We start from the raw sequence: 11,528 nt of genomic DNA, 5'->3' as shown, positions 1-11,528 counted from the left end.
ACATGTTGGTGTAGAGAGTAAGTTTGGAACAGCACTGCTAGATCCTCGCCAACAGCATCTGTCGTGTCAGAGTGGCACCAAGCGGCGTTCTTTGCATTAAAATCACCGAGGATAATCTTTTGCGTTGTTGTTGGTATGGCTCGTATCAGTTCCTCAAGGTGCTGGCAGAATAGCCGATGGTCGCAACGGGGTGGTCGGTAGACGCATGTTGCGTTGATGGTGCTGTCGTTGGCTGACAGTTTCAGCGATAATAGGTCAAAGCTGTCTGGGGTTGTTGTAGGGACGAGTTCATGAGGTATAGTGTCGTTCACGTAGAGAATCACTCCTCCACCTTGGCGGTCTGGGCGGTCTGCACGATGTAGTGTGTATCCACTGAGGGCAAACAGGGAGTCTGGGTCGTGCTGGGTACACCATGTTTCAGAGACAGCAATGACATCATAAGGTGGCGTTGTTGACGATGCTATTGCTGACAGTTCGTCCATTTTGGGGTAGAGACTGCGAGCGTTGAAGGAGAAGAAAGAGATGCTATTTTGTTCATTTCCGTTTTTCATATATTGTTTTTTTTTCACTGGTGGGACCTGGTGTTGATGTTGGTTCCAGTTCAGGCGTGGTCCATGGTGACTCCTGTAGGACTCTGGTCAGCTAGCTTATTTTGTTTTTGTTTTTTAGAGGCATGTGGCTGTTGTGCGCCTGGGGGCGTCTGCTCTAGCTGGTGGCGTCTGCGACGTCCGGTGTAGAGTTTCCATTCTTCCTCCGCTGCATTGAGCTTCTGCAGGAGTTGTTCGGCACGATTTCCATCTTCCTCAAACAGGCTCTCGTCGTTGCTGTCGTCTTCCGCTGCCGTGCGAGGTGAGCCTGGCGAGTGGCAGTACATGCTTGCGCTGGGTGATAGTGCGCGGACTTCGCTCTCGTCGGCTCGATCGATATCTGTACTAGTTCTACGAGTACGAGTTTGGTGCTCATCAGAGGCACTGGCAGTGTGTCCGTGCTGGTCTGCACTTTTGCTGGGCTGGCTGTGTTCAGTGACTTCCTGTGCGGGTGAGCTGGCAGAGGTCACAGGGGACGCTACCTGTGCGTACAGTAAGCTGACCTGGCCTGTGGAGGCTGTCGGATCTGGTGCTGGATCGTCGTTTTGGGTCTGTGTGTTGCTTGTTTCGGTGATTTCCTGTACGAGTGTGCTGGCAGGGGCCGGGGTCGCTGCCTGTGCGTACGGTAAGCTGGCCTGGCCTGGCAGGGCTGTCGCCAGTGTTGGGTCTGGTGCTGGGTCTTCGTTTTGGTTCTGCCGCGTGTTGGTTGAAGTGCAGGTCCGTGTGTTTTGTAGCTTGTTCGATTTAGGGCAGGAGCCGGCAAGGTGATTTTCTGAGTTGCAGAGTCGGCAAGTTGGCGCCTGGCCCTCATGCTTCGCGCGGAAGGTATTGCCTTCGGCTGTCCGCACGAATGATGGCACCTGCCTGCAGCCGTTGTTCAGGCGAACAGTTGCGAAGCGTACGCCTGTTCCGACAAATGCGCCCGACTTTGTGCGGGTACGGCCGTGGCGAATGGTGCCTTGCACCGTACCGTATTTTGTGAGTGCATGTATGGTGGCGGCATCGGAGATCCAAATCGGGACATCAAAGATGTGCACTTGCAAGGAGAGAGAATGGCGGACAGAAATATGTGTTTCGCCAAGAAAGAAACCGTGTTCTGCAATGGACTTAGTTGTAGATTGGCTGCAGAACGTTACCTTACAGGCTGATCCGGTAATTTGGACGGAGGCGACGTCAGCATAACCCTGGTCGATGAGGGTGTCTGCAATTTCTACTATCTTCTGGCCGGCGAGGCCGTCGACAAATATAACGGTATTGGCCTTCAATTCGGCCGGCGACATCGACCTCCACAGTGGCTCTGGGGGCTCAGGCTTTGGGCTGCCTGGCGCTGGGGAGTCATCCGTGCTAGATAGGTAATACTAGTTAGAATAGCAGTGCATATATGCTTCTAGGGTGGGGACGTGGTCACGACACTCAGAGCTTCAAAACTTGCTTCTTACTCCTGGCGAGCTAAGTGAGTTGTTGTTGTTGTTGATTTACAGGCAAGGATGCCTTCTCACCGGCCAGGGGCCAGTTCCTAGAAATGATGAAGAAATTGCATGGACGGCTAATGATGAAGATTAACCTAATATTTAGGGTATGACAGACAAACATTCATTTTTATGAATTGATCGAAAATATGCCGCGTTTTGTGAAAAATTATGAGAAATGTGTGACACAATAGCACTCACCAAAGCGGGGAAAGGTGCAGACGACATAGAATTTCACTGGTGATACTTTTGGGTAGGAACTACCGGATGTGGTCGTTGGGTTTTCTCCGTTGTGAAAGTTAAAGTTCAGCCAAGTAGCCGACTCCTCTCTTTTCCCATAATTATTTTTGTATATGAAGTTACTTGTTATACACCACTTCTCATTCCTCTCTGGCATTCTTCCATTGACGCTTGTGCAATGGGCATATGCGTCCCATATCCCCATCTTTTGTGGGTAAAATCTAAGTTTCCGCCCTGTTGTTTCGCAGTAGACATCACCTATTTCATTTGCACGATCAATCACAGAGGGCAGGGGTGCATATTCCCAAATGAATATGCAAAGCATGTGTACACACACACACACACACACACACATCAGCACACAAAAAACAAACACATGGACACACACAAGCACAAACGTGCACACACACACACACACACACACACACACACACACACACACACACGCGCGCACACACACACACATCAGCACACAAAACACAAACACATCCACACCATGTACACACACAATATATTTTTCATCATAGCCTAGGAGCTGTGGCATCATTAATGATCCACAGCAAGAAGACAGCAATGCCTGTACCTATGGTGAAGTAAAATAAAGCTAACATAACATAACATGGGCCACAACCAGCTAAAACATGTCTTAGGGTGAAAATTTTCAAATTTTGTTTCCCTCCAGAAAACAGTTCTTGGGACCTTACTTGACCTCTTGAAGGTGATACAGGGCAGAAAAGTAGTCTACAAGTGCCCCAAACACCGCTTTCAAAATATGTACTTTGAAATAGAAAATGACAGTTTTCGCACAGTCTGACACAAAGAGACAAACTATTACTTAGTGGCTTTTGTGGCGGAGCACAATACAACGGAACTAAAGATGTTGACACCGACTTGATCATGTCCCAAGTTCTTCCTGGAAAGCAACACGATGCGCTGGGCGGCATTGCACTTGCATACTCTTTCGATTCTGGCAGTGACACTTTCGATCGTCGCCTGCGCTTCCGAGACTGCGTCAGACGCCTCATGAGAGCTGAACGCAAGTAACGTCGTAAGGCAGCCGGTTCGCCGCCTAAATGATTATGTACTAGCCCACAACTTGTGCCTCTTCGACGGGGACGAATCAGCTTCGCTGTCGACATCAACATTAATGAGATCCCAACAAATTGTCAGCGTCGCTCTGCAGACCCGCCGCCACGGACTTGCAGACACCTGAACAAACCTGGGCCATGCACAGCGATCGTCTGGCCGTGCGAGCTACTCTAGTATCACTAGATGCGGACATTGTCAGTCTTTGCTCGCCAGCTACTTGAAGTAGAACGCCAAACAAGTGTTTGAACAAAATTTGAGAAGATGATCGCCACATCATGAATCATTTGAATGAAGTGCAGAGTGAACGCGCTCCAAAAAACATTTTTTTCATTTCGTCATTTCCCAACTTTTTTACGAAACCCCAAAGACATGTTTTAGCTGATCGCGGCCCACATAACAAGCACAAACGTGCACACACACACACACACACACGCATAGACGCACACACAAACACACGCACACAACACAGAGAGGCACCGGATCAGGGTCACACGTAGATGAATGTACACGGCCCAAAGTACTTTTTAAAAGCTGCCTAAACCATAGGCGAACAATAGGTAAATAAGGAAGAAGGGAATGTTGTGGCACTCTCATTAATTTTTTGTGAACCATGCTTACTCTTTTGTCTATGCCTTGCACACCCTTGTAGCGGTAAAAAGGTTAACATAATTATGTACTCCAAATGTTACACATACGGATTTTGTAGACGTTGTTTTCGAGCAGTGAAATATTCCGGAGTACGGAAATTATGTGTTTTTTCCATCATTGCCTAGGTTACGATCGCAAACAGGTCATATTCCCGCGCTATGCCTGTTTATTTTGAAAATTTGTACCGAGATCAAAACGTCTGGCGGAAAGTCGATGTTTCTCGTGCCAATTTTGTGCGCAAAAATCTTTCTGTAGTAGATGACACAAAGTCTCGATACGATCAACAGTAAGAAACACAGTTTGTTTGAAAGCCAGTTCACATGGATTCTCCGTGCCAAAAAAGCATGAAGCACGCCTCGAAAAAATCCGTAGTGCCCATACAGATTTGGGCACGGAAAATCGTACCCCGGAATAGGGAGGTTTCGCTCTACGTAATTACGTATGAAAATCTGTATGTCGTACGCGCCGGGGAGCGAGGGCAGGATTTTCATAGGAAAGCTCTTTCCTACGTTGGGTGGTCCGTAGGACTTTTGAAATAATTTTCGCATTTTCCGGATTTAACCATGTCAACGTTCAAGCCGCGCGAAACACAAGGTACACACATCGTACACCACGTGCCAAATAAAATGGAAAATGCGGTTTCGGTTCGTGGTGCATGCAGCCAACGCATCTCCAAAGCAACAAGGCATGCTTAGCAGTCGTGGAGAAATCATGTAGAGCGAAAACCAACAGCGCTGATTTTCACGTGTGAAAATTACGTGCAGTTCCTACGTTATGTTCATACGTAATTCCGTAGAGCGAAACCTCCCCAATGTGTCTATTTAGCATGTTTGTAATACTAGTACTTGTAGTACTTGAAGTACATAGTCAGTGTGGATCAAAAATATATAAGGACACGTCTCTTGTAATAGTACATGTATTATGCCGGAATGATGTGATGGGCATTGCCCAGGTTCAGGTGACAGGGTCTACCTTACCTCGTTTTTCTTACCCGTTTGTTCCTGCCTGATGGTTGAACTTGTCGTGGACTTTTTTGATTTTCTTTTATGTTTTTTTGCCAAATGTACAGTGAACTGTGCGCTGCGTGTGTACAATGCTGCGCGGCAAGCGATGCGCTTTCTTTGGTACAGGCTTTTTCTGTTGTGTCCGTGATCTATGGCTTTCGCTTTCTTGCAGTTTTCACCGCTTCGCTGCAATAATTGCTGTTTCCTTGAAGGCGTACTGCGATGCCTCCATTTTCGTAGATGGTCTTGGTACGCGAAGCGCTGAGCGGACCTCGTGGCTTTTTTGTTTAGTTTCTTTTTCAGAGTTTTCAGCTTTCAGATTTGTTGTTGTTTGTGAATACACTTTATACAGTCTTCAAGCGAGCAGTAGTTTTCGATGTGTGGTCGTGACTTCGGTTGTCCGTATTGCCCTGAACATTTGGTCCTTCGAGCCGGATGTGCGGAGGCGCATCCGGAGCCAATCGAACAGCCCCGAAGTAAACCTTTCTGTATTCCGTAGCTCGTTGTGTTATGATCGTATTGTGTATATTTTTGAAATTTGAGTGTGCATTTCGATCGTTGGCGTTGTGATGTCGCGCAAGAGCACCAGAACCACCAGAGGGAGAGCGCCAGATCGGCTCGGTGAGTGGCTGGAGTCGACACAGACTGACGCTCAGCTTGCCTTTGACGCTGCGGTGAATTTGTCTTTGCCACCATCACCCAGTGCCAGTGTACATGATGTGCTCAGTCTGAAGTCCATTGGTGTGGACAGTATTAGCGTTAGTAGTAGTCGCAGTGCGCGTAGTCGCGGTGCGCGGAGTGCGCACCTAAGAGCTGAGTACGAGGCTGCAAAGAGGCTGGCTGAATTGGAGCAGCAACAGACAGAGTCGCAGAGGAGACTGTTGCAAATTGAGCTGACGATGCAGCATGAAGCCATCGACAGCCAGCATGACAGTTCCAGCACTAGTAGTAGTGCATACTCGGGTTACGTTTGGTTGGTCACATTCTCAAATGGGAATCAATTGGAATCACTTGGAATCATTCCCGCCCGTTTGGTTGGTCAAACAAAGTGCGTTAGGTTGGTCCCATTCCAGAATGGGAATCGCTGAGAATGATTCTTTTTGGAGAGTGATTATTCCACCTCACATGCTGGAATGAGCATTCTCATTCCGGAATCAAAAATGATAATGGTTGCCACGAGCCAAACAATGTAGCATCAGGTTCAAGTGCCTCAAATTATGTACTCAGGTTGCGTTTGGTTGGGCATTTTCAGAATGTAAATGACAACCATTCTGGAATGGGAATGGGCAAGAATCAAATGACCAAACTAACGCGCCAGAATCAATTAGGAATCCCTTGACATAACAATTCCATGATGTCGTTGTGGAACGGCGGCTGTCTTTTCTTTTACCCGACTCTAGTTTCCTTGAGAGAGTCATGGTATTTCTGAGTGCATGATTTGAGGCACTAAAACCTGTTGCAACATTGTTTGGCTCATGGCAGCCATTATCATTTCTGATTCCGGAATGAGAATGCTCATTCCAGCATGTGAGGTGGAATGATCATTCTCCAAAAAGAATCATTCTCAGCGATTCCCATTCTGGAATCATGTGGAATGTGACCAACCTAACGCACTTTTTTGACCAACCAAACGGGCGAGAATGATTCCGAGTGATTCCAAGTGATTCCCATTTGGGAATGTGACCAACCAAACGTAACCTCAGAAGTACATTGACTCTCTCAAGTCGGGTAAAAGAGAAGAGAGCCGCCGTTCCGCAACGACATCATGGAATTGTTATGTCAAGTGATTCCTAGATGATTCTGGCGCGTTTGTTTGGTTAGGTGATTCTTACCCATTCCCATTCCAGAATGGTTGTCATTTACATTCTGAAAATGCCCAACCAAACGCAACCTCGGAGTCAAGGCGCTCAACGCATGCTAGCATTAGTACCGTAAAGTACCGCCAGAGCGCCCCGTCTCGCGAGAGCGCCTCACCTTGATTTTACAGCCAGAGAAAGGAAAATCGTATGGCAGAGTGCAACGAAGTGTGTACAATGTGAGAATCTTAGTGTACTAAGGTCACACTTGGCAGGTTTTTGTGTGGAGCTTGTGTCCGCTTGAAGGTACGGATTGACTGCAAAACGTGCAATATGTGTACAAGGTTCATGTCGTATGACCTACAGACAGCAGACCACCTCCACAATACGACCACGAAGGGATGAGATGGTGGGGCGCTCTGGCGGTACTTTACGGTATAGGCAAGAGTACATAACCCCCCAGAGTGTGCAACTCCCACATACCCTGTTGTCCCGACAGAATTTCAAGTTGACGTCATTATTGATGACGCAATGCTCCTTGCACCAGTGATTTACAACATGTGTACGGGTGTCAACGCATCACACGTTTTTCTTTGCAATAATTTGTACAGGATCGATCGGCTTCGGTCAACCACAGGTTCCGGATTCGTCTGATAATCCGTGTACAGTGTGCATTGCATCATCAAAATGATGTCAACTTGAAATTCTGTCGGAACAGCACCCATAGTGGAGTTGCACAATCTGGGGGGTTATGTACTCTTGGTAGTAGTAGTAGCAGTGTAAGAGGCCAGCCAGCCCAACAGTCTGTACGTGGTGGAACTCTCCAGGCAGCTGTGGCAGTGTCTGCTGGCGGTGGCCACGCAGCTACAGCTAACCAGCCACCGGCAACGTCAACAGCTACAGTACGCAGTCCGGCAGTGTGTCAGCAGCAGTCGTCGCAGTCTGATGTTATGCCGCAGTCTGGTGTTGCGCAACCACCAGCAACGTCAACAGCCACAGTCCGCAGTCCGGCAGTACGTCAGCAGCAGGCGCCGCAGTCAGATTCTACGCAGCAGCCGCAGTCTGACATCGCGCAGCTCACTGGAGCAATCCTGGCAGCGGTAGGCACGCAGAAGCCCTCAGACACCCCAGCACAGCGCCAAATGAAGGGATATATGGCCAGGCAAGCTGCTGGGAAGGATCTGCCACAGTTTGCTGCGCAGCCTGAAGAGTGGCCCATCTTCAAGAAGATGTTCGACACAACAACCCGGGACTGTGGGTTTTCGCATGCAGAGAACCTCAGCCGACTGCACCGTGCGCTGAAGGGCAAGGCCAGAGATGCAGCCCAGTTTATGCTGGCTGTCCCAGACAATGTTCCGGAGATTCTTGCCACTCGGCAAGAACGTTGTGGCCGTCCCGACCACGTGGTGCACCACCTCATCACCGGTGCTCAGAGTTTCCGCACTTTGCGAGCCGACGACTTTGAGCAGCTCGTAGAGTTCTCAACTGCTGTGCGTGGGCTGGTGCAGACCATGAAGCTAATGAATAGTACTGGGCATCTACGCAACCCTCAGCTGCGACAGGAACTTGTTGCCAAACTGCCGGCTGGCATGCGCCTGAACTGGGGCGGGATGATCGTCAATTTCGATCCCGAGAAGCTGTCGCTGGATGATTTTCAGTGTGGCTGTGCGGCAAGGCCAGTGCAGCAGGCAGAGTGACTGTGTTGAAGACAGGGAGTGTCAGCAGCAGCGGCAGCAGCAGCAGCGGCGGTAACAAGAGAACTCGGAGTGACACCACCCTCACCACATTGAGCAACAGCGGCAGCTCCAGACAGCAAGAGCGTGCACCCTTCGCCTGCCATTATTGCAGCAGCTAACGTCCGCTGTGCAGCTGTGACAGTTTTAAAGCACTGCCACTGCAGAAGCGTAGGGAATGGGTAGCTGGGCAGAAGCTGTCTCTGTTTCGGCCGCAGCCACCGAGTAACCGACTGCAAGAGTCGGAATCGCTGCTCCGCTGGTGACTGCGGAAAGCGTCACCATGAATTAGTGCACCCGTCTGACAGGAACAGTGGCGACCACACTGGACAGTAGGAGAGCGTCAATTCCCACACCGCTCAGCGAACTCGAGTTGCCCTGCGTGTTGTACTGGTGTCGTTCTCAGTATCCAACGGGCATAGCGTCGAGACACATGCGCTCCTGGATGAAGGATCCACCGTGAGCATTGTTGACGAGAAGCTTGCCAGGGAGCTGGGCGCTACTGGTCCGGTAGGTCCCCTGCACCTGAGTTGGACTGGGAATCAGAGTCAGCACCATGCCAACTCATGTCGCGTCAACCTGTGAATCTCACCTAGAGACGGAGGTGAGCAGTTTGACTTGCAGAACGTCCACACGGTGGCGAACCTCAGTCTACCGAAGCAGTTTGTCAACCAGCAGAAACTTGCCCGACAGTGGTCGTATTTGGCGCACATCGACTTGCCATCACTGGCAGAGGTAACGCCTATGCTGTGCATTGGCCAGGACCACTACCACCTGACGGCACCAAGGGAGATCTTGGAAGATCCGCCGAATGCACCTGTAGCCACCAACACTAAGCTCGGCTGGGTACTGCACGGCAACACCGGACAGTGCCGAAGAGTGGACTCTGAGGTGTCCTTCGTGTCGTGGTCAGCGGATGACGAGCTGCATGAACTGGTCAAGAGAGCATTTCCAGTAGATGACTTCGGGGTTAAGCCAGCGCCGCTACCCAGAAGCAAGGACGATGACCGGGCGCTACAGTTGCTGAGTACCATGACTCACGATGGCACCAGATGGCAAACAGGACTGTTGTGGCGTGACGACAACCCGCAATTGCCAGAGAGCCGACAGCAGGCCGACAGACGTCTTCAGCAGCTGGAACGCCGTCTGATGAAGGACCAGAACCTCGCTTGCCAGTATGCAGCGAAGATCGAGAGCTACCTCGTGAAGGGATATGCACGCATCCTATCAGCAGCAGAGGCCGCATGTGAACCACCTAACACTTGGTACCTGCCGCACTTTGCCGTGGTGAACCCGACGAAGGGCAAGCTGAGACTTGTGTTCGATGCAGCCGGGAAATCGCATGGCAAGTGCCTCAATGACTTTTTGATGCCCGGACCCGACCTGCTGACGCCGTTGACGCAAGTGCTGCTGAACTTTCGGCGTTTTCAGTATGGTTTCGGTGGTGACATTCGGGAAATGTTCCACCAAGTCAGTGTGCGGCCAGAGGACCGACCGGCCCAATGTTTCCTGTGGCGAGGCCTCGACCGCAGTCGCCCTCCAGATGTGTACGAGATGCAGGTGATGACGTTTGGTGCAGTGTCATCTCCGACCACAGCTCAGCATGTGAAGAACCATACTGCCACCGTCTTTGGTCCGGATCTGCCTGAAGCTGTCACAGCCATCACTGACCGCCACTATGTGGATGACTATTTCGACAGTGCAGCTACAGAGTGTGATGCCACCAGCCGTTCGGCAGCGGTGATTAAGATTCACCGGAGGGGAGGATTCGAGATCCGGAACTGGGTTAGCAACTCATCCCAGGTTCTGGAGAGAATACCCACCCAACTTCGTTCATCTGAAGTGGTGAATCTCGCCACCGGGAACGCTTCCACAGAGAAGGCACTTGGCCTCATTTAGAACCCGAACAGCGAGTACCTCAGTTTTGCCATTGGAGCAAAGCTGTCAGCACAGCCCGACAGCGTCTCAGCAACCAAGCGGACAGTACTGCGCCACGTGATGTCGGTGTTCGATCCCCTTGGCTTCCTGATGGTGTACACCGTTACCGCCAGGATACTACTGCAGGACGTACGGAGGTCAGGCCTTGGCTGGGACGGATATGGCTGAGCGCTGGTCAAAGTGGCAAGCCGGCCTGCGTGAAGTTGCGTCGCTGCAGGTGCCACGGTGCTACCATCCTGCGCTAGCAGACGCCAAGAGCTTAGAGCTGCACATGTTTGTCGACGCTAGCGAAAAAGCATTCGCAGCTGTAGCGTACATCACAGCCACCAGCAAGAGCAGTGCTGCACACGTTTCGTTTGTTGCAGCAAAGGCTCGCGTCGCCCCGCTCAAGCCGCTCAGTATTCCTAGTCTTGAGCTGCAAGCTGCTGTGCTGGGAACGCGCCTGGCAGACACAATCACCAAGCAGCTTGATCTACCTATCAGCTCCACAACGTTCTGGAGCGACTCGCGTACTGTCCTGCTGTGGATCAAGTCAGAAGCCAGACTTTACAAGACGTTTGTTGCTCACCGTGCTCACCGGATTGGTGAGATCGCTGAGACAGTGGCGCTGGGTCCCCACCAAAGATAACCCTGCTGATGACGCTACGCGTGGTCTGGCCAGCGACGAGTTGACACTTGGTAGCAGATGGGGCGACCGGCCCAGAGTATCTGCAGAGTCTGCCAGAGCAGTGGCCGCTTGATGTCAAGCCTGCAGTAGCCGACTCAAGTCCCACCATCGAGCTGAAAGGTGAGTTCGTAGCCACAGCTGTGTCTAGTGAGTGTGTGCGGAATGCAGCGCTACAAGACCCTAGCCGCTTCTCATCGTGGATGAGACTGGTCCATGCAACCGCTTGGGTACTCCGCTTCGTCAAGATCTTGAAGCACCGAGTGCTACGTACATTAGCACCACCCCCAGGAGAGCTAATACCTGAGGAGCTTGAGAGTGCAGAGCGTCTATGGTGGCAGCAAGTGCAAGCCGACTGTT

At 50.8% G+C, this 11,528-nt stretch overlaps 1 protein-coding gene across 1 annotated transcript in view; it reads right to left on the bottom strand.

Moving 5' to 3' along the window:
* LOC135826304 (uncharacterized) overlaps positions 1–11,528 on the bottom strand; it is a 101,119-nt gene that overhangs the window by 68,618 nt on the left and 20,973 nt on the right. Inside the window, exon 10 of the mRNA XM_065338927.1 lies at positions 2,258–2,554. Within this exon, the coding sequence (XP_065194999.1) occupies positions 2,258–2,554 (297 nt within the window). The remainder of the gene's footprint in view (positions 1–2,257; positions 2,555–11,528) is intronic.

This window comes from Sycon ciliatum, chromosome 10, assembly GCF_964019385.1.
Source record: "Sycon ciliatum chromosome 10, ocSycCili1.1, whole genome shotgun sequence".
NCBI lineage: Eukaryota > Metazoa > Porifera > Calcarea > Leucosolenida > Sycettidae > Sycon > Sycon ciliatum.
Note: the sequence above shows the minus strand (reverse complement) of the source record. Positions and strands in the feature narration are given on the sequence as shown.